Source organism: Odocoileus virginianus, chromosome 20 (assembly GCF_023699985.2).
Source record: "Odocoileus virginianus isolate 20LAN1187 ecotype Illinois chromosome 20, Ovbor_1.2, whole genome shotgun sequence".
Classification (NCBI taxonomy): domain Eukaryota; kingdom Metazoa; phylum Chordata; class Mammalia; order Artiodactyla; family Cervidae; genus Odocoileus; species Odocoileus virginianus.
In genome coordinates, this window is record NC_069693.1 from 11,554,709 (window position 1) to 11,578,910 (window position 24,202).

The following is a 24,202-nucleotide window of genomic DNA, read 5'->3' on the forward strand; positions in this document are numbered from 1 at the left end:
AGTATGGAGATTCAGGGGGGTCAACTGTGGGAAGGTACCCAGGAGTCATAGGATAGGCACGGAAGTACCAGGCTGAATGGCACTAGGGGACTCCTAGTGAGCATCTGGGAGACAAGTACAGCATACAAGGCTCCAAGAGCAATGGGTGTGGAATCGACAAGGGCTCGGGTGTGAGTCCCTAGGTAACGCAGGCATGGAGCACAGGAGTGCCAGGCTAATGCACACATCACTAGCAGTGTTTTATGAAGTGCATTTAGGAATCAGGGTGTATTCAGGAATCAGAAGTACAAGGTACAGGCTTCCCTGGTAGTCCAGTGATTAAGAATCTGACTACCAGTGCAGAGGACACAGGTTCGATCCCCAGTGCAGGAAGATCCCACATGCCTCGGGGCAACTAAGCCTTTGAGCTGCAACTACTAGAGCCTGGGCACCCGAGGGCCTGTGCTCTGCACCAAGAGAAGCCACTGCAATGAGAAGCCGGCACACCGCAACTAGAGAGTAGCCTCTGCTTGCCACAGCTAAAGAAAGTCCACTCGTAGCGACAAAAACCCAGTGCAGCCAATTAATTTTTTAAAAAAGCATAAGGTCCAGCATTCATGGGCCCAGAGGTGTCCAGGGGACTTAGGAATGCACAACTACAGGACAAGTAAGATGGACCCAAAGATGCTATGGAGGGTGTACCTGTTGATTTGGTGCACTGACATGAAAATGCTAGTGCGTTAAGACTACCAAATAAGACAGCCTGAGGCAGGTGCTCACGTGCGTCGCGCATGCGCGCACACACACACACACACACACACACACACACACGAAAGGCCAGGAGAATCCAAGCACACCAATGACAGGGAAAAGAACTGAGCGCAGACTTTGGGTTGACAAATTACAGAAAGAGAGGTTGGCAGGTGCCCACTCCTCCCACATTCAGTCTCCACCCTTGCTCCACCCAAGACCCCAGGGGAATAAAATAGAAGAAATGAGGAGCTGCGGGCATTCAGGATCAGGGCATGATCTCTGGCATTATAGCGCTGTCATTGCTGGTCCTGCTACTGGCACTAGTCAGGCGGGGCTGGGGTGCACGCAGCACTCAGAGCCCTACCTCCCCGGACCACTCCACCCCCGCTGCTGGGGAACTTGCTGCAGTTAAGTCTGGACGCCTGGACCGTGCCCTCATGGAGGTAGCCCCGAGTGGCGCCGGGGGGCGGGGTGTCAGAATTCTGGATTTCTGGAAGTGGGGCTGAGGGCTGGAATTCTTAGCTCCCTGAATGAAGACAGAGCTGAGGGCTTAGACCCAGAGAGTCCTGAGAGAGGTTGAGGGGCCTAGAGTCCTGCTTCCTGGGGAAGGAGACGGGGTGGGAAGTTGGATCTGGAGGGAAAATGGGAAGTGGGCCTGAGCTCCTGGTTCAGGGCGGAGTCTCGCTGCCACAGCCAACCCCCATTCCCGGGTCCTGGGGAGGGGGGGGGGGGGCGCCTACGGCCGGCCGCTGTCTGGTCCCAGGGGAAGGGGAGCAGAGAGGTCTGTTCTGGCTCAAGGCGGTGGGGGGAGGGGGGCGGGTACTGAGGGCCCAGACACCTAGTTCTGAGGGGGCAGGGGGTTGGGGACCTGAACTTCTAGATTTTGAGGGAAGGCGGAGGGGCTGGGCTCCTGAATCCGAAGGAGAAGGGAGCTGGGGGTCGGGCTCTGGGGTCTCGGCGGCGGAGGGGTCAGGAGCCCAGACTGGGGCCCGCTGACCACCGGCTCCGTGTAGCTCTCTGGCCGCTGGGGTCTGGTGTTTGCGGTGTGGCTGGGCCTGCAGTGGTGCTGTGCGTCTACGCAACGCTGCGGGACGCACTGGTGCTGCAAGCAGATGCCTTCTCCGGCCGCGGGGCCACGGCAGTCTTCGAACGCTTCACACGCGGAAACAGTGAGGCCCGGGGGGCGGCGGAAGTGCGGACCCGGAATATCCAGTTGGCGAAAAAAACCCGGATCTGAGAAATGGGGCGGGGCCTCTTAGAGTCAAGGGTAATGAGGAGAGGTTGGGGCGGAGCTACACTGTAGGGGTCGAATGGGAGTAGGGGAGCTGGTTCCTTGGGCAGCCCCTAGAAGAGCCTAAGAGTCAAAGCCAAACAGAGCAAGCACTGGTCAGGGGTCAGAACGAGCAGAGGCGGGGTCAATGTGTGGATAGGGCCGAGAAGGCTGGGGTGGCGTCCAAAAGATCTGGAAAAGCTGAGCGAAGAGTTGCGAGAAAGTCGGCTCCCTCGCGGGAGGCTTCTGGGATGGGGCGTGGCCAACTTACCACCTCTCACCTCTTCCCAACAATCCCCACCCCCAACACCTCCCCCAAGGCATAGCGTTTTCTAATGGGCCGCGCTGGCCGATGCTGCGCAATTTTGCACTTGGAGCACTTAAAGAGTTCGGCTTGGGTATGCGGACCATCGAAGAGCGTGTCCTGGAAGAGGCGGCTTGTCTGCTTGGTGAAATTTCAAGCCACTGGAGGTACGGCCTGGAAAAAGAGAGGGACCATTTGTGGGCGTGGACTCTGGTCTAGAAAAGGCCGAGCGAAGGCGTTTGGGTGGAACGAAGTCAGTAACCCAAGAGCTGGGTGGGATCTGAACCACCCAGCGTATGACCTCGTCATGTTCCCACCTCTAGGAGCCCCGTTCGAACCCCGGTGGTTACTGGATAATGCTGTATCTAATGTTATCTGCTCCATGGTCTTTGGGAACCGCTATGGCAATGAGGACATGGAGTTCCTGAGGCTCCTGGACCTTTTCAATGAAAACTTTCACATCATGAGCTCTAGGTGGGGCGAGGTGAGAGGGTCATGTGCCCAGTCTATGCCAAACCCAAGTGCATGGATCATTAGAATGGGGCAGTCTTAGAAGGTTGGAAGTTTCGCAACTTACAACAGCGAAGTCCTGGTCCACAGGGAATTAATGGTCTTGTTCAAGGTCCTATTGATTTCCTGTCCCCCCAGATGTACAACATTTTCCCCTCCCTCCTGGACTGACTCCCAGGCCCACACCACTGAATCTTCAAAACTTCGCAGAGCTTCGGGTTTCCATCCCTCAGCAAATCCAGCTGCACCAGCAGACGCGGCAGCCCGGGAAGCCCCGCGATTTCATCGATAGCTTCCTAGATCAAATAGATAAGGTACAGGGCCCTGCTGCCCACCAGCAGGCACCTGGCACACAGCAGCACCTGTCTTCTGTACCCATAGGAACAGAAGAACCTGGAGAGCCATTTCGAGGCAGAGACGTTGGTGATGACGACACATAGTCTCTTCTTTGGTGGTACAGAGACCACAAGCACCGCCCTGCGCTATGGACTCCTCATTCTGCTCAAATATCCAGAGATGGTAGGTCTGCAAGCTGGAGAGCTAGGGATGAGGGGGCTGGGGTTTGGGGTCAGCTGGAGGCTTAGGTATGCATAGTTTACACCTCTGGTGGCCCCAGCCAAAGTGCAGGCTGAGCTGGATAATGTCGTTGGCTGAAAGCGCGCCTCAACCCTGGACTGAGAGCGCCTGCCCTACACCAACGCTGTGCTGCACGAGATCCAGCACTTCATCAGCATGGTGGCCTTTGGGCTCCCGCGTGCTCTCACCTGTGTGGCTACTTCCTGCCCAAGGTGCCCATTGAGTCTGGGGATTCTGCACAGGGCCGGGGAGGGCCTATCAGCTGGTCTGAGCGTTCACCGCTGATGGACAAAGGATTCCTTGCGTTGGCTTCTAACCGGGGTCTTTTTTTTGAGTAACCTTGGCACATCTCCCCAGGACACCTTTGTGATTCCTCTGCTTGTGTCTGCACACCGGGACCCCACCCAATTCAAGGACCCAGAATGCTTCAACCCCACCAACTTCCTGAATGACCAGGGTGAGTTCCAAATCAACAACGCCTTCATGCCCTTTGCCCTAGGTCTGGGCTGGGCAGGGAGGGGACCAGTCAGGACGTGCTCTGGCATGCATCGGTTTCTCACTCCGCACCCGTTTACCCAGGAAAGCAGACGTGCCTGGGTGCAGGCCTGGCCCCAACCTCACCTCCATTCTACTGCGGTTCTGCCTGCTCCCTGCGGGGAGCCACTCCGACACAGACCTCGCCCCGCAGTGCCCTAGCCTGGGCAAAGTGCCCCCAGCCTTACAGCTCCACCTCGTGGCCTGCTAAAGTCAGATTCAGCTCAGCTCACTGGCTCTCAGACCTCCTTACCCTTTTCGGTCCATGAAGGCCTGAACTGCAGATGGAGGACTCTTCTTATCAAAAAGAGGTAACAAGAGAGTCAGATGTGTGCAGCTCTGAGGTAAACTTTTATTTCTTGGCTGACAGGACTTGCACACCCATGCTCCTCCCAGCACCTTTTATCCTGCCCAAGCAGTGGCAGCCGAGTCCAAAAGGTGCCATGGAGACAGGGGTTGGGGAGTCACTTCACATTCCAGGCTGGAGGAGTGGGGGGCTTGGGGATAGTCCCCCACAAACCTTTGCCAGCAAGAGGCCATGACTCACCCCAACCCCAGATCCTGCGTCCTGGCGGGAGGTGGCGATGCCTCCTTCCAGCTCTCCAAACCTGAGAGGGCCATGACCAGGCAGGGCAGGACACAGGCCCCCAGCTCCAGTAACGGCAGCCCCCAACACTGGCTCCTGTCCAGGTCACAACCCCCGTCCCCATCCCAGGGCAGTAGAGGCCTCTCCTCCTCCTTGGTCCTCAGCAGTGGACGGAGCCCTCCACACCAGGCAGGACGGAGGCAAAGTCAGAAGCAGTGGTGGTGGCGGGGAAGGAGCAGGCACCAAGACTGGCAGCACCGGGGCCCAGGGCTCTCCAGAAGCCAGGGCAAGCTGTCTGTCCATGCAGCTCTGGGACTGGCCACTAGGTGGGCGTAGCCGGCTGTGACACGGGCACCTGGACACCTTTCTGTCCTGACGCTGTGGAGGAAGAGGGACAGCGGACTGAGTCATCAGGGGAGGAACAGAGGCCAAGGAAAACCGGGAAGCTTGGGAGAGCGTCACAAGAGATGGGGCTCATGCTGGGGACACCAGGTGAGTCAACTGTCTAGGGAAGGTAGGCGAAGATGGGGAAAAATGAGCTGTAAGGTTCAGTAACTTGAGATTCATCAAGAGATGATGAGATTCATCAGAGATTGATGAGACAGCTTGAGGCCTAAGGAAGTACATGGAACAGGAAGGACTTGAGAGGCGGGATCACCATTTGGGAAGCAGGTACCTAGCTGATACTTGTCTTTGGCTGCTGCTCGCTCCTTGGCATCAAAATACCAGACAGTGATGGCGTACCTGGGGACCAGAGCAGCCCCAGAGGGCCATTAGAGATCACTCTTAATTCCACCGTCTCCATCCCCCCAGGGACCCCCCTCTTGGCATCCCAGTCACTTCCTAGTCACTCCAGGGGTCTGATAAGACTGCTGGCGCAGGCAGAGTAGCTGGGCACATCCCCAGAAATACAGGTCGTACCTGGTGGCATAGGCTGGTTTCACCTCATGGGGGTTCCGCCGATCAGACCAGAAAATGAGCAGCCGGTCGAAGAGGGGCTCAATATTGGCTACCACGGGCCGGCCCTCAGGAAATATCTGCAGCAGGCCGCCATGCACCTAAGGGCGGGCCAGAGGATGAGGCAGGAGGCTGGCCAGCACTGCCTGGAGCCCCGCCTCGCCTTGCACAGCCAACCCACAAGGGCCCACCAGGGGGCATAGTAACCGCATACATCACTCCCTCCCACCACTCAAGACTCTGAAAATGAATGACAACCCGGAGTCTGCATCACCATGGAAATGGGCAGGAAGCTACAGAAGACGACAGGAAACGGGGCGGGGGAAGTGCTCCTTAGGCTGGGGGCTGGGCAGACCGCACCATTACCCAACACCAGGAGCCCCCACCCCCGAGTCAGCTGGAGAGGAGGCGGCGGTGCCGTTTCCAGGAAGGGCCCTAAAACGTTACACCGCCCCCCAGTGGGCTGCGAAGAGGACCTGGACCATACAAGCAGCTGAGCGGGGGAGAGGAAAAGGCTGTGGATGAATGCCATCCCACCCCACCATCCTACCTTGACATCCCAGTTCTGATTCAGGTAATAGATACAAGTGATGCAGCGCCCGTCGCCATGGGGATTGTCAACGTGTCTCACGTACCCCAGCCCGTTTCCTGGGTAACATGCCACCATGGCCTGGCAGAGATGATGGAGATAGGGTTTACTGATAGGCAGGGACTTTTGAGCAAGCCAGCCATTACCTCCTCTTTCTCACCCCTTTCAGCCCCTCACCTCTCCTCAAGGGTCCTGGGGGCTCCAAGTGTTCCAACTCCCAGACGCTCCTTTTTAGCCAAGCCTCTATCCACAAGAAACCTCTGCTCCTGGCCCCAAGAGCCCACTTCCCACACACACATGAGGCACACAAAGACTGAAGGCAAAAGGAGAAGAGGGCACAGAGTTTGAGATGGTTAGATAACACTACTGACTTGATGGACATGAATTTGAGCAAACTCGAGATAGTGAAGGACAGAAGCCTGGCATGCTGCAGTCCGTGGGGTCACAAAGGGTCGGACACAACTTGGCAACTGAACAACACACACATGCCCAGAATGTGGAACCAAGAAGCAGCTCAGTGACTGAGAGTTTGGTTTTCTAAGACAACCCAATCCCAATCTCAAACCTTTCAGTAAAATAAAGTCAATTTAAATGTTATTTAAACGTTTTCTGTACAGGGATGCGGACTTAAAGCCCCACACAAGGAGTTCTCTCCCAGAGCTGTGGAGTTGGAATAACCTGGGACACTGATGCCCAGGCCCACCTCAGAGGTTCTGAGGTACTTGGCCTCAGGTGCAGCCTGGAATTTTTAACGGTTCCCAGGTAACTCTAATTTGCACCATTATTGAGACGCACTGATTATAACGACAGAGACTATCTGATAGATACAGTCTCCTACACATGTGAACAGTACCAAAACGTGTAACGTGACTAGAACCTGAGATCTAATCACAGCTCCAAGGATAACCTGTCAAGTAGCCTTGGATGGTCTCATCACCTGAACGGACCTCAAATGCCTCACCTGATAAAACGGGGATAACAAACACCTCCTGTTTACAGCAGTAGCATGAACCCCTCCGAGAATATGACTCTGTAGGCTCCTGATCCCCACAGACCTAAGAGTTAGGCCTCATTCCGGGCCATGGCTTCCATAGGTAGAGGTCTAGCCACAGGGTTTTCCCCTTCTCTCCTTGACTGCTGCTACTGCCCAAGCCAACCCTAGCCATGCCGAACTCTGGGCCTGGCCACTCCGGGCCTGTTTCTCATGAGGTATCCACAAGATGACAGGTTTGGTGTGAGGGGATAGGCCCAGCAGGCTTCCCTGGTAGCAGACGATAAAGCGTCTGCCTACAATGTGGGAGACCTGGGTTCGATCCCTGGGTCAGGAAGATCCCCTGGAGAAGGAAATGACAATTCACTCCAGTATTCTTGCCTGGAAAATCCCATGGACTGAGGATCCTGGTAGGCTACAGTCCATGGGGTCGCAAAGAGTTGGACACAACTGAGCAACTTCACTTTCACTTTTCCCACAGAGCTAACCCCTGGGTTCAAGTCTCACTGCGGCCTCAAGAACTGCGATGCTGGGCAGGGGACTGAACTCTGTTTCAGGTTCCTCATCCCTGAAATGGAGCTTAACGACTACTTCACAGCTTGCTAAACAAGACAAATGTCTGGGGAAGCGCCCAGCATGATGCCTGACACATGACAGAGTTAAAAGCACAGGCTGCAAGTCTAAAGGTCCCTGTCCTGTCCTCTGCCCACAGCCACTGGGAAGGCTGGACAAGGTGAATGAGGGAGCACTGGCATGAAGCTCCCCACCTGGGGACTCTCTATGTCGACCCCTCGACCCACACTGATGCCAGGACAGACTCCGCTGGCCCCTGCTCCCTATAATGCTCAGCTACACCTGGGGGCCACGGCCATCTGCCACAGCCCTGGGGTAAACATTCCCAATCAAAAAGATCGGCATCTGCTGCCAAAACCAGGAGGCTTACCAGGCACTCCATGGCAGGCCAGGCTGACTCAAGCCCTCGGCCTCCTCCCAGCTTATTATTCCCCGGGGCTCACCCCAGCAGAGAGTAAGCTGCTCTGTGTAAACTTGTGCACCTGGCCCACCACAGCACCTGCCCCGGGCAAGAAGCCAGGACAACGGCCACCACCATGGCCACCCAGTGGGGCACCTTTCTCTCTGGCAACATGAGGGCAAGGTCCTGGCCCCCACAGCCCCAGGTTCCAAAGAACTTTCTTTGCACTGCTCACTCCCTGCAGACGGGTCAGTGCTCTGAGCAACTACCTCACTACAATCAAAGGATCCCTGGCTGTGGCCAGAATTGGGGGGTGGCCTGGAACCAGTGAGTCACTGATTAGGGACAGGCAAGCCCTCCTCCCCAGTGAGAATACGAGCCGAGAGTTTGCCCATTTTGTTTGAGGATGGGGTGGGCAAAGGGGTCCAGGGCTGAAACCTCTTCCCCCACATACCATCCCCACACAGCTGCCAGAGACCCTTTACTCCCCCTCACCACAGCTCAAACCCCTTTAAGTTCCTCAGTGCATCCCCAGCGAACACAAATTCCTGACCACAGCCTCCAAGGCCACCAGCCTCCTAAACTACCTCCGGCCTCACAGTCCTCCTGACTCTTCCCTGACCAGGCTGAGCTCACCCCCCAGGCCTCTGCATCTGCCGGGAACAGTCTTTCACTGGTCCCCCTTGTTAGTCAAGTCTCAGGACCAGGAGCACCTGGGCTGACTTCCCCTGCCGTCCCCCTCAAAGTGAAATCAGCACAGGCACTTGTTTACCCAGCACTGCCCCCCAGGGCCAGGCCGGGCTCCCTAGGGCCAAGAAGGGCGCTGCTGACTGAAAGTACTCTTCTGGGTCTCGGGGTCTCCATGTGTCCTGCCCATGCACCCTCACAGGACCTCCCACCGTGCAGGCAGGGACACACATTGTAGTCTTTCATGAAGCAGGGCTCCTGTGTCAGGCTAGACACAGAAGCAGGCCCTTTAAGGCCCCACCCTTCCCCCCACAGATACTCACCTGGGAGTTGGGGGTGAGGTAAGCATCCTCTGGCCTGAGAAGCATCTACTTTCCAAGCCCACAAGGGAAAGGGACAACAAGCAGAGTAACATGGAAACGTGTTCTTTACACTTCCATCTCCGGGAAAGGGCAGCTAGCTTAAGGGGCAGCTAAAATCAACATGCTAAGAGCCCCGCAAAGCACACACACACAGTACCCACCCATCCCAAGTCTGAATCCCAGGACTGAGCCAACAGCAGCAGGCCCCACCCCAAACTGGTCTTAAAAGGGCCTCCCCAGGACCCCTATGGTATACCTTGAAGCCAGTGCAAATCAATTCCCTCCCACCTGCCGGTCAACTGAGCAAAGGAACCAGGAAGAGAAGGCAGGCAGAGGAACACAGTTCAGGCTGATTGGCTGCAGCCACACTGGTGACCTGAGCCCCCCACCACTGTGGCCACCCAGCATCTCAGCACCCCACGCCATCTTACTCGAGCCTGGGGCAGAACCCAGATGTTGCCCTCTGAAGGTGAGGAAGCTGAAGCTGCTGTCTCACTGGGGCAGAGGAAGGTCAGAGAGGAACTCCAGTGATTGGGTTGGCTCCTCCCCTCCCTTCTCAGTCCAGCCAGGCTTGTTCTTACCTCCTAGGGCTAAAAAAGTCTCAACCCCCAGCCACCCACCCCCTCCAGGGCCGTTTCCAACCACATCCAAGGCACTGAAGGAGAGGACAGTCACACATTCTCCTTTCCCTCCTAAAATGGCCACAGACCAGCCAGGCAGTTAACCTGGTTTTCCCATCCTGTGATAAGCAAACTGAGGTTCGGAGAAGTATCCCGCTTGGGCTATCCAGTTTTTGTGGTCTCCCCCTAACCTCCCTCCCGTGAGGATGGGTGACCCTGGGGAGAAGGTGCTGGGCGCCCTGTGGCTGGAGGATTCCCACTGACCTCCTGCCCCTGAAGGGCTGCCTCCAGAACCAAGGTAACAGGAGGGAGAGCAAAATTCCAGCTGGAGGGGGGGAGCCCAGTATGGCTTCAGCCTGGGGGGAGCCCTGGTCCCTGAGCCAGTTCCTGCCTGAGAGGAAAGCTGCACAGAGGCAGAACCCAAGATGGGATCTGAGGGAGGAGGGAGGGGACGCCAGGAGCACAGCCTCATGCCTGCAGGGCAGAACACAGCCTGTGCCATCAGCCAGGCATCACTGGTGCAGTGCAGCGGGCACTCCCTACAGGGCCTTGTCCAACCACCACCAAACCGTGAACTCCAGGCCAGGCCCTCACACCCCGCCATGAAAGACAGTTAATGTGCTGGCAGGCTGAAAGGCCCTATGGACTATTGTCTTGTGCAGGGCTCCTGACCCCAGATTCCTGAATGGGCAGCTGGAGGCCCAGAAGGCCCTGATGACTGCCCATAAACTCCAATCAAATGAGCGTTTTTCTTAAGACAGGGTTTGGTTTTCAGCAGATTTAAGGGAAAGAAAAAGATTAATAACTACTAGTCTAAAACAAAAAAAGGGGGTCAAGAGGAGACCCAAAAGCAGATCAAGGAAACAGACCAGAGCCAGACCAGGATGAAGTGAGGGACAGACAGAACAGAGAAGATGGAGGACATGGACTAGGCTGGGGCAGGATGGGAGAGATGTGGTCATGACCCCCACCTGAGCAAGCACACGGCCACCCCTGGGAAGCCGTCCATGAGGCAGACGTCACAGTATGGCATACAGGGTGCAGTGCAGCCCAGCACAGGCGTGGTGGGCATCTTCCCTCAGCCTGGCATGGGCCTCACCATTGCCACCCTCCCCTCCCGGTTCTCCTACTTGGGGAGACTAGACAGACAAGACACGCACAGTGGACAGGATGGACCAGATACACTTGGATGGATGAAAAAATAAGGGGACAAAAAGAACACAAGATGAGCAGAGACAGAGGCACAAACCTCGTCTACTTGCTCTAAGGCCCGTGAACAGACATCACGGGGCTGTTGACCCCACCAGGGCTCAGACACAGATGTGGGGCTATGAATGGCGGCACCTCTCTTCAGGTTCTTTGAAAGGATCCCCGGCAAAGTCAAGAATCCCAGTGACTATGGGCCAAACCCACAGTTTGCAGGTGCACAAACTAAGGCCCACAGGACACAAGAGTCCACAGTGAGCTCTGACACTCCCTGCACCAGGGCTGCCTAAAACCCTGTCCCCAAACCCACTGATGCTCAGAACACTAGGCATCCAAGTGCCAAGTCCCCGTCCCCCCACCCCTCACAGCAGGTCCCTGCAGCCTCACCTTGGTGCGCCCATTGATGACGTAGCTGCCCAGCCTCCCAGCACAGTGGCGGATGACGGCATCCACGTGGGCCATGAGGGCACCGATGCTTTGGCAGCCCGGCTCATGGCCTTCCACCCAAGCAATCTGGTCCCCACGGATGCTGCGTGGCGGGATAGCCCGCTGGCTCACAAGCTGCCCGTCTCGCAGGCGCCCGCCCCGCTTCAGGGCCTCTACCTCCGCCAGCACTTGACCACCCAGGGCTGCCCCCAGAAAGCTGTCCTTGACGCAGATGCCATAGTACCGCATGCAGGGCACAATGTAGTCCAGGGCCAGGCGCTCGGGCGCCACAGGCAGCACCTCCTCCCTCAGCCCGGCGCTGGCCTCACCACTGCCACTGCTGCAGCCCTCACCCTCCGCCTCCTGGTTCTCCTGCCTGGCCCAGGGCCGCTTGCTGGGTGCGGGGGCATCCCCACCATCCTCTGCCCACTTCCGCTTGGGGGCCTCAGGCCGGGCGCCCTGGGCTGCCAGCCGCTGGCACCCCTTGGTGACCAGTGCCGCAGCACCCTCACTCTGCAGCGGCCGCAGCTCGCCGCCATCCTGTCCACCGAAGCCCTCCCGCAGGGGGCTGGCTGTGGTGGAAGTAGCTGTGGCTCTGGGGGTCCCGCTCCCTGCCGAGGCCTCAGTGGGCGCTCCTGGACGGTGGTAGGACAGCAGGGGACAGGGTAGGTAACTCTCCACCCCCATCCTGGCCCGGCTAGGCTCCAAGGGCTCTGACACCGAACCCGGCAACTGAGGGAGAGCCTGACTCAAGGGCTGGGGCTGGCACGGGCTGTCCATGGCAGCAGTGTCTTCATCCCCCGGGCATGGAGGGCACGGCCCAGGCCCATGGTGCCACCCTCCTCCACCTCCTCCTCCTCCACTTGATGCAGCCGGGGGCCGGGGTGGCTGGGCCTGGCGTGGGGCAGGATGAAGCAGGGCAGGTGGCAGAGGCTTTTCTCTTGCCCTGGGGGTGCTTGCTGGTCCCCAAGTCCTCTGCTGTCCCTAGGGGCTTGGGAAGGGACCTGTCACAGTGGCTGGAGAGAAAAAAAAAAAGGAAAGTAAGAAGAGCTACACAGGCAAGTGCACTGGAGGGGGGTGGGGGCAGTAGTAGGGGCAGTAGAGAGGAAGACAGACTTAGCTACAAAGACCCCAAAACCTGAGGTCATGGCGGGGGTTGGGGGCGGCGGAGACTCTGGGACTTGGGGGGAGTCAGGAAGAGACAAGGGGCAATAAAAGGGACAGCTGGAGAAGTGAGGCTGGTTAGGTGACCCACAGCCAAAGGACTGCAGTGGGGGCTATGGGTGAAACACATCCTCAGACACAGACCCACAAACAAAAAAGTAGAGGAGGGGACTCTTAGTAGAAAAGGATGGCGGAGTGGGAAGTAGAAGTTAGAAACAAACGGCGAGGACTGGGGGAAGGGGGGGCGGATCAGCCTGGAAAACACAGAAGGAAGGTGGGGATCTACAGACAGTGGAAAATGAGGGGGGGGGGGGTCCCGAAACAGAAAAAATAACAGAGCGGAGAAGTGAAGAGAGTGGGCCTGAGACAGCCCGGCAGAACCGGGTGAAGGGGTCGACCCGAGCCCAACAGGAGGAAAGCCCGTTAGGGGCTGACACACACCCAGACGGAAGGGAGGTCCTGAGACGGACAGACGGAAGGGAGCCGTGGGAGCAGGGTCCACGGAGACAGAGCGAAGGGTGGAGGAGGGTTCACGCACTCGGGGACAGGACGAGGGGGGAAAAAAGAGGCCCCCTCCCAAGTCCCTTCGGTGCGGGCCCTGAGGGCCCTCGGGGCGCAGCAGGACGCGAAGGCAAGGCCTAGGGACCGCTGGGACCCCGTGCCCCCTCCCCTCCCCTCCTCCGCCTGCACCCGCCGCGCGCTCCCGACTCCCACCCCAACCCCCCCAACGGCCGGCGCTCGACGTGCCCGGCGCGCGCTCCCTCCCCCACACCCCACCCCCACCTTCCCCTCCCCTCCCCGGGGTCGCGGCGCTCCGCCACAGAGTGCCGGGCGCGCGCCCCCCACACCGCGCCCGCCTCGCGCCGGAGCCCGACCTCCAACTCCTTTTCCGCCTCGTTCCCTTCCCTTCCCGAGCTCTCCTCACCGAGCTTTTTCCTCCGGCCCCGGCGCCGCCGTTTGTGCCAGCCGCCCTGCGCCGTACAGCGCGCCATACCCCGCCCCCACCACCCGCGACGCCCCGCCCCCGCCTCGCCCGGTGAACACGTGACCGCGTCCGGGCGGAGGAGATGAACAGGCGCAGGCGCGAGCCGCGCAGGGCGGGGCCATGGAGTTCAGAACACCCTCTTCCAGGAGAAAAGGGAAATAAATGGATCCGACGCTGACGCCGGGCTTCTCTGCGCCCTCCGCCCCGCCCCTTTTGTGCGAGAGGAGGAACGCAGTTGTGAAGGGCTGGATCGGGTCGGGGGTGGGGGTGGTGCTCGTACACGTTATCCAGCGAGTGGGAGGGGCATGCAAATTAATTCATTTACATAGACAGGCCCGTCTCCTTGGAGCGAAGAACGCTGCGGAAGGATGAGTAGCGGGGTCGGGGAGTGGCATGTAGATCATCGATATTATTTACATGGACAGCTCCCCTTCTCACAGCCCAAGATTAGGATTACTGAGAAGTGTCTGGGCAAATAGTTGGGAAATGTATGTAAATTTGCACGACAGCAAGTAATTTACATAGGGACATTTTATAAAGGAGAAGAAAAAAGCGGAACGTCCTTGACAGAAGGGAGAGAGGACTAGAAGGGATGTGCAGATTCTGACCCGCTCCGCTCTGCCCCTTCGGGACAACTGTGTGCAGTCCGAATAAAACCAGCTAGGAAAGCCAGTCAGAGACGTTTGCATGATTGTCTCGTCTTTTGAACATTCTGGACGACCTGACTTCGGGGGATAAAATGCAGATGAGGTCATTTAAATGCCCCGCCCCCTCCACCAGCCCCCAGGCTGAGCAGGGCCTCGGGCCTCCCTTGAGGGCAGTTTAAGGCCAGCCTAGGGGAGACAGAGTCACTGGGAGTGTCCTCAGTGGGCTACACCAGTCCCTGGCAGAGCACGTGCAGGAGTCAGCGGTCCACCTGGACACTGGAGGTAACACACTGATCTTAACTATGCATGGGGGTCAGGGTAGTACAAAAGCCCACAACAGTCCTCAGGGGCACACACAGGGTTCATGATCACATACAGGTGTGTCAACAGAGCCAAATACACACCAAAACACACACAGATCTAAGGGGCACATATACACAGTCAAGCACTAACTAGACACTGCCTCAGACTTTCAGGCATCAGAAATGCATAAGTATCACCCACTGGGCTGACCCAGGGCTCACCCACAGGCCTGAATTCTCATTCCCTAGCCTCAGTGTCCCAGACAATACCACCCTTGTAGACACAATCACCAAAGGCACAGAGCACTCACAAGCAAAGTGTCACACACACAAGTAGCACCCATTCCTACAGATCCCATCACACCCATCACAAACAGAAGGACCTTCGTGTTACATATGTGGGCAAAATTCCTCCACAATACACCTGAGCCATGGAGTCATAGTGGACCCCCACACCGTGTCCAACCCTAAAACATGGACTCCAAACATAATCAGGGACTTCATCTGCCTCCCTTCCCTCCCCACCACCCCAAAATGACAGAGGCTATGACACAGGTGTAAACAATGCTTTATGGGGGGGAGGGGCATTGGGACAGGACAGGCCTCCAGGTAATAAATAACACGTACTCGCAATGGCAGGGCCAGGGATGCTGAGGCCAAATGGCCCTGGTCTCAGGCTTTTTGAACTCTCTGAGTATGTTCAAAGAGGAGTGAGGGGCTCAGGGGAAACAGGGGTTAGCCAAGACAGAGGAAGCAGCAGCAGGTACGGAGAGATTCCCCCTTCCCCCATGGCTCAGTCTTGCCCCTCAGCCAGGCCCCACCAGGCCAGGGAAGGGAAGCCGGTGGCAGGGCAGCTTCTCTGGGGCCAGGGCAGGTGAGGGGCTCAGCCTCCCAGGGCCTGGGTCTGGGCCCCAGACGGAAGGACAGGGCTGGTCCTGGAGAGCAGGTGAGCTGTAAGAAAAGTGTGTGGTGAACTGGGGGGGTCCCGGGTCTGTCAGCTGCAGCTTTGTCGCCTTTCTGGTTATCTTCCTGCCCTCCTATCTGTGCCCTTCTGTCTATACTTTTTCTCCCTAACTTGCTATATTTTCTGACTTTCTGTTTCTTGTCTGCAGGTAATGTGCAGCTCTCACTCTGAGGGCACCCACATTCCCCTGTGTATTTGCCTCAGAGAGCTGTCTCCTTGAGTCTGTAGAGGGACGTCTTGGTGTCTACATTCTGTATCCCCACATTTGTATCTCTGTGTTCCTCTGTGTTCCTGGACTACCTCAACTCTAGGTCTCATTCCAGTGTTTTCCAAGTCAGAGATATATTGGACAATCGGTTCTTGCTTTGTGGTTATCTGAAGACAGCATTACCTGTGAGCTTCTAGAAATACCCAGATCACTTCAGAATCTCTGGGGTAAGGCCCAGGCATCAGTAGCTTTTAAAGCTCTCCAGGTGATCCCAATGTGCACAACTGCATTAGTGGGGAGGGAAATCAGTTTGGTGGGCCTTGAGCAATTTTTCACTGAAATAGAATAAAATAAAAAATACCAGAGTGCTTCATACATAATAATGTTGGTCCATAGACACAGAAAGCAAGTGGGTGTAGGTCAGAAGCTGGAGGGGAAACAGAGAGTGAATGTTTAATGGGTATGGGGTTTCCTTTTAAAATGATGAAAATGCTTTGAAACTAGACAGAGGTGATGGTTGCATAACCTCGTGAGTGTACTAAATGCCACTGAATTGTACACTTTAAAATAGCTAAATTTATGTGAATTTCACCTCTGTTTTAAGAATATTAGTATGAGGAAAATGTGTGTTTTAGTTTTCTATGTGTGTGACTGCATTAGACCAACATACAGAGTGTATTTCCTCCTGTAGATTGCAATCAACAGTTTCAAAATGCACTCATTAGATTTGATTCACTGAGAAAACCCTGAAACAGACTCAAAATTATGTCCTGAGGTGAAACCCATCTGTTTCTACACAGCCCAGAGTCTTTAAATTGGATAAGAAGAAAAATAATAAACAGTCTTTAGTTTATTGAGTCTTAGTTTACTGACTGTCAGGCCCTGTTCTCAGCACTTTACATGACTTGACTTAATCTTCTCAACACTCACTTGAGGTAGGTACTATTATTAACCCCACTTACAGATGAGGAAACCAAGGCCCAGAGACGTTAAATAATTTGCCAACAGTCACGCAACTATGCAGTGAGAGTCGGAGTATAAATGCAGGCAGCCCAGCTCTGGAGTCTGTGATGTGTCACCTTCTCAGATGGGGGAGACAAACACCACACAATGTAAATAATGATGGAGGGGACAGAGTTGAACACTTTAAAAAGGAGGGACAGGGGCTTCCCTGTCCAGTGGTTAGGACTCTGCGCTTTCACTGTGGAGGGCGAGAGTTCCATCCTTGGTTGGAGGACTACGATCCCATAAGCCATTTAGTACAGCCAAAAAAAGGAAATAATAATAAAAAGGAGGGGCAGTTGTGAGACTGCCCATCTAGAGAGAGTGACCCCTTTTGGGAAGAGACATTTTAGCAGAGACCTGATGATGAATGGGAGTTGGCCTGAGAAGGGAGGTAGGAGGACAGGCACGGCTGATGCAGAGGCCTGGAAGGAAAGGAGCCCCACCCCAAGAGCTCACCCTTGACTCATCTCTCTCAAATCCATTCATCTGGAAATTAGGTTGGCCCTGCTGTCAAAGTACCTGTCTCCAGGGTATAACCACTTTGCTCCAAGGCCATCCTGGAGCTGTCAATGGCTGAGGGGGGCGGGGGGGGGGGGGGGGGGGAATGGCGAGTGGGTTTGAAGCAGAGAGACAAGAACTGTCAAGATGTAGTCGCCCACAGAGAGGTGAGGATGGGACCAAGTCTTTCAAGCCTGCCAAGGACTCTGAATGAAGCACAGGGGAAGCAAGGCTTCCTGGAGGAGGCAGGGGAGGTTACCAGAAGAACAGAGGGAAAGAAGCAGATTTGTGCTTTAGGATGACCCAGCAATTACATCAAGAGGCGACACGCCTGGAGGCCAGGATGATCTAACCTAACTCACCTTTCAACCCCTCCTCTGCCCCCACCCTGGTCCTGTCCCCTGCCCCTACCCTGGTCAAACAGTCTTGACTTTGCAGTAGCCTCCTCACTGGTCTCTGGGCAACCACCCCTGCCCACCCCACCCCCACTCCCCCGCAGTCTCTCTGTTTGCAGCCAGAGGGGCCCTATGAACACCTGAATCAGATCCTGTCCCTTCTCTGCTTGTATAAGCCAGAGCTTTCCCCGTGGCCCACGAGGCCCTCACTCATCTGCTTCCCCCACCCCAACCTCATCTTCTGCTCACCTACCCCCCAACACACTCACACACACACATCCACTCATTCCACTGCAGCCACACTGGCCACCTTGACTTCCTCACCCAGGGGAGGCAGGATCCTACCTCAGGGCCTTTGCACTGGCTCTTCTTTCTGCTTATAACACTCTTCCCCCAGGTCCCCACACGACCCCCTCCCTCACTTCCTTCAGGTCTTTGCTCAAATGTCACCTTCTCAGTGAGCCCTCCCCTCATCATCCCATTTGACCGTCCACTCCTCCACCTCCCCACCCTGCTTGATTCTTCTCCATAGCTTTTATCGCTCTGGCTTTGTACAGTTTGCTCCTGGGTCTTGTTTATTGTCTGTCTCTTCCACGAAGGCAGGGATTCTTGCCTGTTTTCCCCACTGCTGTTATCCCCCATGCTGTGAACAGGGTCTGGCGCGTAGTAGGTGCTCAACAGACATTTGAGGAATTATGAATGGGAGGGTCAGAGATGCAGGGCAGAGAGCTGGCAGTGGGATGGGAAGAATGGGTGGATCTCCCGTGTCTGGGAAGACAGCCCCTTTTCCTGATTGTGTCTCCTTTTCTATGTCGCTGTCTCTGCTCTGTCCTCCCCATTGCTGGGAGACCAGCCCTGCAGCTCCCGGGTCCCCAGAATCCCACCTGACTCTGCAGGTCTCAGCAGCCACAGGGCTGAGGGGCCACGGCCTGGGCACTCCGAGGCTGCCGCAACTGGCGAAGGGAGGCATCACCGTACTGAATGCCGGAGCCCATCCTCTCGGGGTCCAGCTCACCTGGGGGGAGGGAGGGGAGAGGTCAGGACCAGTCCCTGGAAACCTCTGGGCTCTGCCTTCCACTCCCAGGCCAGTCAGTTGGGGGTCTCACCTGAGTCAATCTTGTTCAGAATGGTGCGGGCACACTTCAGGAATGCCTCCTCCACATTCTCACCCGTGAGAGCGCTTGTTTCCAGGAACATTAGCTCTGTTGGGGGCAGGGGGACAGAAACTCAAGAGGGTCAGGGCCTCAGTCAGTCTCTAACCTCCACTCAGACTCTGACCTGCTACCTCTCATTCTGTCCCTCAAGCCTTCACATCGGGCCTGCATACAATATGTTCCCCTGCCATGAATGCCCCCTTCCCCAGGTACCCACCGGGATCTTCCTTCAGAACTCAGCTCCTATCTCCTTCTCCAGGAAGCCCTCCTGACTTCCCAGGGTGAATCAGGTGCCTTCCCGGGGCTCTCATTGACCTGTTCGCCTCCCCCTTCCCAGCCCTGACCTCTTTGCACTGTCACTCTCTGGAAATGGTCCTCCTCCCTCCGTCCTGGACTGTGGGACCATGAGAGCTGGGCCCAGGGCTGTTTTCATCACTGTGTCCCCAGCACCATCCAGCACAGGCCCCATTCATAGTCCACCCATCATTAGCCAGGTGACAAGGCCTCACAGTAAGTCAGAGCCAGCATTCAAACCCACATCTTTCTGATAGCAAATCCTCTAAACCTAGAGGTTACAAAATGAAGGAACATGGACAGACCCTAAGTCAGCAGATGTGGACCAACACAATGTTTTCAAATGAGTTTAGACCTGCATACCTCTTATTGTAGTCACTAGTTTAGTTTTTGGATTCCACATATAAGTGATACCAAACAGTATTTATCTTTCTCTGACTTACTTCACTTAGTAATATGTTCTAAGTCCATCTATGTTGCTGCAAATGGCATTATTTCATTCTTTTTTATGGCTGAATAGTATTCCATTGTGTATATATACCACTTTATCCATTCATCCGTCGATAGACACTGAGGTTGCTTCCATATCTCAGCATTTATAAATAATACTGCTATGAACACTGGGGTATCTTTTTTAATTCATTTTTTGTTTTTTGTTTTTTTAAGATACATACCTAGGAGTGGGATTACTGTGTCACATGGTAGTTCAATTTTAGTTTTCTGAGAAACTGCCATACTGTTTTCAAAAGTGGCTGCGCCAGTGTACATTCCCAACAACAGCATACCGGTGTTCATTTCCTCTAAATCCTCACCAACATTTGTTATTTGTGGTCTTTATGATGATAGTGTACTTACATACCTTTCAGTGTGGCTGTCAGTCTTGTCCATTCCCCTAACATCAGTGCCTGCTAACCTGAGGGTCTCCCCTGCCCTTCTCCCTTATTCACAAAACGTGCCTGTCCCCTATGGCCATCAGGGTTTGCAGTCTCCACCTTATACCAATATTCTATGCTGCCTCCCCATGGTGGCTGAAACCTTCTTAGCAGCCAACATTCATCAAGCACCCATTCATCCAAGCCGTGCCGAGAGTTCCCCTGGACCAGCTCCCTTTAACCATCATACACCATGTAAAGCAGAGTGTGTGATAGATAGTTAAGGGAGGTGGTCCAGGGGGGCACCCATTTTTCCAGATGGGGAAACGGAGTGGTCATATAGCCCGCACATGGCCAACACCCAGATTTGAATGCAGACCTTTAAAGTTGCACATTGCCCTGCTGAGCAGAGCCACAGAGAGCTAGGGGGCTCTCCCAGGCTCCCCCTGAATGGCCCCCATTCCTCTGCTGGTCCCCTGCCCCACTGATCCGCCACCTAGCCCTCACCGTTCTCCTGGGCAAAGCGGGAGGCCTCCAGGAAAGTGACCTCACGCTCCGGATCCAGGTCCTTCTTGTTGCCACAGAGAATGACCACGATGTTGGGGCTGGCCAGTGTGCGCGCATCCGTCAGCCAGGCAGCCAGCGAGTTGTAAGTCTCCCGGCTATGGAAAAGGGAGCCAGGAGGCAGGCAGGTGCAGCAGCAGGGGGCAACCCGGGCCCCACCCCACCCGCTCCGTGCACCCACCTGGTGATGTCATATACCAGCAGGGCTCCGGCTGCCCCTCGGTAATAACTCCGTGTCACCGACCTGTGGGGCCAGGGGGACCCAGTCACCCCCGAGGCTGGGGTCTGCCCCAAGACTGCCCCCCTCTGCGGAGAGAGACTGGTGGTTCGGAGGCCCCTCTGCACTGCTGGCCCCTCCTCCTAAACCTGGCCATGGTCTGGGTCTCACTACAGTTTCTCCCACTGGTAGCCTACTTCCCTCAATCTTTATCTTGGCTGCCTACCTCTGTCACAATCTCTCCCTACCATTTGTCTTTGGCCACACTGTATGGCTTGTAGGATCTTAGTTCCCTGACCAGGGATGGAACCTGGGGACCTCGACAGTGAACGTGCCAATCCTAACCACTGGACCACCAGGGAATCCCCTCTCCCCACTTTTGACTCTCTCTGTGTCCCTGTCTTTCTGCATCTCTTCCTTGGTATGTACCGTTCTATCTCTTGTATGCGTATCTATCTTTAATTCTCTATTTCTCTCCATCTCTGTTGCTCTGGCTCTGTCAACCTTTCCCTTTCATTCATTGTTTCCCATTCATTCAACATTTTCTGTCATCCCCCCTTTGCCCAGTCCTGGGCAAGCACTATGCAACTACATCCGCTCAGCTCTCTCCTGCTGTTTGGGGAGGCCCCATTCCCAGGGTGGTTAACTGTCTGCTTCTTGCTGTGTCACCAGGCTGGATCCCTCTGGAACTCGTGCAATCACACCACAACCATTTACAGAACACTTACTGCCATCTTGGCGCAGTCGCACACCTCTCTCTCCTGCATCCTCTCTTTGTCTCTGGGCAGCTCACAGAATGAACTCTCACATGAATATTAACTCAGCAGCTACTCAGTGCTGACCAGGGACCACCCTTTCCCAGGAGCTGGATTCCCTCGTTTCTCTCTGCTGGCTATTTCTCACTCAGGGTTTCCATGTGTCTATCACTTTTTCTGCAGACATTTCCCAAAGACATACTGTGTGCTGAGCCCTCCACATTGGCCTGTCCCCCCAAAACATCCATTTCTCCATCTCTCTGGCCACACCTGTCCCATTCTCCCTGTCTTTGTCTCTCACCTCTATTTGAGTGTCCTAATCTCCCTCTTCTCTCTCAGTCTGTCTCTTTTTCTCCCTTCCTGAGTGTCTGTACCTCTCAACTTTCCTTTTCTGTTTCGGTCATTTTCAGTTACTCTCTGCTCCTTGCCCCACCTAAAGCATCTCCTCCTCTCCAGGCCTTATTGCTCCCTGGAAATAAGTCTCCATCCTTCCAGCCATATGGGTCTATCCCACAGGGTCTCGCTAGGGTCGGTCATCCCTCCCTGGCCCTCCCACTCTTAATCATGCTTCCTTCTCAATCTCTTTTTATCTGTCTGCCATCCTCTCTCCAAGATACCTTCTTTCTTTGACTACAGGACCTGCTCATCGCAGTCTCTCTTGCCCTCTCTCTCTACCTTGCCCACCCTCTCAGTGTGCCCTTGCTCCTGTCATTATGTTTCCAGGTAACTCTGCATGCCTCTTTCCCTTCTCTCTCCTCCCCTCTCCCCCATGCTTTCTCACTGGGAGCCCAGCCCACCTACCGAAACCGCTCCTGGCCAGCTGTGTCCCAAATCTGTAGCTTCACGGTCTTCCCACCCACGTTGACTACCCGAGATCCAAACTCCACGCCAATTGTGTGGTTGGAGTCCTGTTTGACTGGGAGTGGGAGGGAGAGAAGAGACAGCAGGGCACTCAGAGGATTCCCCGTCCTCTGAGGCCTGTGCAAACCCATTCTCATTGCTGGGTTGACTGAGGCTCAAGGAGGACCTCGCAAAGAGTGTATACCAAAGGACGGACCTGGCAGCCAGCACTGAAGTTGTACCTAAGGCCAGCCCCACCCCTGCCCAACAGCTGCCTACTTGCCCCCACCATGGCCCTGTCCATGGTTTAGTGCACCCAGAACCACTCCCAGAAACTCACATTTATTCTCAATGAACTGATGAAGGAGACATGATTTGCCTGTTCCTGCACTGCCAATCACCAGGAATTTGAAGAGGAAGTCTGAGCGGATGGAGCCAAATTCAAGAAAAACCCATTCGGAGAGAAAGACAAGGAAAGATGGAAACCAGGAGAACATCACAATTACAGGGAGAGAAACAGACACAAGCAGATACAGAACTGTGGGTAACAACCATTACAGATAATTCTTGCAGAGTGCTTACCACATACCCAGCACAAGTAAAAGTCTTTTCTTACATCAACAACTCACTTAACCTTCAGGAAAGCTCTGTGAAGGAGGTATACTAATAATTATCCCCATTTTCCAGATGAGAAAACGGAGGTCTTGAAAGGTTAACTGACTTGCCCAAGATCCCACTGCTAGGTACAGCTGGGATTCAAACCCAGACCAACTGGCTCCAGAGTCCAAGTAACTATTACTTTGCTAAAGCCTCTGGAAAACCATTTTATCAAGGACTACAATCTTGTCCTTGCCCCCCCCCCCCTCCCCGCCCCACAACGTCGCTTCCTACCACTTTCTGATTCATTCACTGCACTCCAGCCTCTGGCCTTGTCTACTCCGTGAAGATGACAAGCTGTTTCCTACCTCAGCCTCTTTGTATTGTTCCCTCAGCTTTTCTCTATTTGTTGAATGAATGCAGCTCCCTCTGACTCCTAATCCATTGTTCTTTCTACTGAATCCTGTTCTCTCACTTTCTAACCATCCATACATCCGGATTTTCCAACTCTGTCCCTTCTTCCCTCCCGCAGTCCGAAGCACTACTGCTAGTCTCAAGCTTAAGCCCCACCCCTTGCCGCTAGTCCCACCCCCTAGTTAAAGAAAAGCGCACCCGCAACCGCATTCCAGCCTTTCTCCCAGGGTAATCCCTGGGTTCAGAGCATCCCTTCAGTATCCCCCAGCCCATCAAGCTTGATCCTTGCCATTCACAGTCAGCTCCGCCCCATCCACTCAGGCTGCGCCCAGACACAGTAAGGATCATCCTTTCCTTCAAGGTCTACCACGACCCATCCTCACTGCATCCCTCAAATCCCGCTCGATTTCGCCCACACCCGACCCTCAGGCTCCGCCCAAATTAACTAAGCTCAGCCTCACACCCACTAAACCCCTCCCAGCAACCTCTAGGCTCTGCCCCATAATACCAGGCCCCGCCCCCTGACATATAAGGCCCCGCCCCATACACAGGCCCCATCCCTCCTGGGCCCAGACCCCAGACCCCAGCGCCCGCCCACCACCCTCACCGTAGGTCTCAGCCATGACTCGGTGGCGGCCGCTTAGAGCCGCAAAATGGCGACACGGCCGCGCCTGCTCCTCGGCTGGCAGCCGCTCTGCTCGGGGTGCAGCCCCGGCTCCTTCCTACTCCCGGGGCCGGCGCCGCCACTTCCGCCTCCACCCCCCTCCGGCGCGACCCGCTAACGCTGCGGGATACTAGGGAACGCTTCCCCAAGGCCGGGATTGGAGGACTCGGCAGGTAGGGGGCGGGACAAAGGCGCAGATTGGTGATAAGAGGAGCAGGGTCTAAAGGGGCGGGACCAAGACGAGCGATTGGTGGTGCCACAGATGCTTCGCCCAGCTCAGAAACGGATTTGGTCAGGAGCCCAGGGGCAGAGTCGAGATTCCAGATTGGGTAGGAGCGGA

The 24,202-nt window shown here is 55.6% G+C and overlaps 3 protein-coding genes across 6 annotated transcripts; 1 reads left to right on the forward strand and 2 right to left on the reverse strand.

The window, feature by feature from the left end:
* Positions 1-1,569: 1,569 nt before the first annotated feature.
* Positions 1,570-4,623, forward strand: LOC110144036 (cytochrome P450 2A6-like). Of its 2 annotated transcripts, XM_070450845.1 has the most exons (4): positions 1,570-2,473; positions 3,198-3,335; positions 3,750-3,849; positions 3,972-4,623. In XM_070450845.1, exons 2-4 carry the CDS (start codon positions 3,243-3,245, stop codon positions 4,193-4,195), a joined length of 417 nt encoding a protein of 138 aa, XP_070306946.1. In that variant the 5' UTR covers positions 1,570-2,473; positions 3,198-3,242; the 3' UTR covers positions 4,196-4,623. The 2 variants fall into 2 exon arrangements, with proteins under 2 accessions (XP_070306946.1, XP_070306947.1); XM_070450846.1 differs by having other exon boundaries at positions 1,570-3,335.
* Positions 4,624-4,801: 178 nt separating this feature from the next.
* EGLN2 (egl-9 family hypoxia inducible factor 2) lies at positions 4,802-12,103 on the reverse strand. Its single transcript, XM_020903856.2, has 5 exons — positions 11,285-12,103; positions 6,020-6,139; positions 5,434-5,570; positions 5,189-5,256; positions 4,802-4,890 (listed from the first exon to the last, which is right to left on the reverse strand). Exons 1-5 carry the CDS (start codon positions 12,101-12,103, stop codon positions 4,835-4,837), a joined length of 1,200 nt encoding a protein of 399 aa, XP_020759515.1. The 3' UTR covers positions 4,802-4,834.
* A 151-nt stretch (positions 12,104-12,254) lies between these two features.
* Positions 12,255-23,972, reverse strand: RAB4B (RAB4B, member RAS oncogene family). 3 transcript variants are annotated; one of them, XR_011482112.1, is made up of 9 exons: positions 23,806-23,972; positions 22,528-22,608; positions 22,149-22,263; positions 20,557-20,619; positions 20,319-20,473; positions 18,598-18,693; positions 18,376-18,506; positions 15,777-15,928; positions 14,973-15,372 (listed from the first exon to the last, which is right to left on the reverse strand). XR_011482112.1 is itself a non-coding variant. In XM_070450844.1 (8 exons), the coding sequence occupies exons 1-7, from the start codon at positions 23,819-23,821 to the stop codon at positions 18,391-18,393; spliced, it is 642 nt and encodes a 213-aa protein (XP_070306945.1). In that variant the 5' UTR covers positions 23,822-23,972; the 3' UTR covers positions 12,255-12,339; positions 18,376-18,390. The 3 variants fall into 3 exon arrangements, 2 of the variants coding, with proteins under 2 accessions (XP_070306945.1, XP_020759512.1); XM_070450844.1 differs by lacking the exons at positions 14,973-15,372; positions 15,777-15,928 and adding an exon at positions 12,255-12,339; XM_020903853.2 differs by lacking the exon at positions 15,777-15,928.
* Between the last annotated feature and the right edge of the window lie 230 nt (positions 23,973-24,202).

Bases quoted from the DNA above. Each gene is read 5' to 3' on its own strand.
- EGLN2 (XM_020903856.2), bottom strand. From the start codon at position 12,103: ATGGACAGCCCGTGCCAGCCCCAGCCCTTGAGTCAGGCTCTCCCTCAG. The intron at 5,571-6,019 runs GTAGGATGGTGG...GCCCGCCCTTAG, and splicing joins ATCAGAACTGGGATGTCAAG to GTGCATGGCGGCCTGCTGCA. The intron at 4,891-5,188 runs GTACCTGCTTCC...CTTCCTCCACAG, and splicing joins CAAAGACAAGTATCAGCTAG to CGTCAGGACAGAAAGGTGTC.
- LOC110144036 (XM_070450846.1), top strand. From the start codon at position 3,243: ATGACGACACATAGTCTCTTCTTTGGTGGTACAGAGACCACAAGCACC. The intron at 3,336-3,749 runs GTAGGTCTGCAA...ACATCTCCCCAG, and splicing joins TGCTCAAATATCCAGAGATG to GACACCTTTGTGATTCCTCT. The intron at 3,850-3,971 runs GTGAGTTCCAAA...CCGTTTACCCAG, and splicing joins CAACTTCCTGAATGACCAGG to GAAAGCAGACGTGCCTGGGT.
- RAB4B (XM_070450844.1), bottom strand. The intron at 22,264-22,527 runs GTGAGTTTCTGG...TCCCACTCCCAG, and splicing joins TCAGTTCATTGAGAATAAAT to TCAAACAGGACTCCAACCAC. The intron at 20,474-20,556 runs GTGGGTGCACGG...CCTTTTCCATAG, and splicing joins CTGGTATATGACATCACCAG to CCGGGAGACTTACAACTCGC.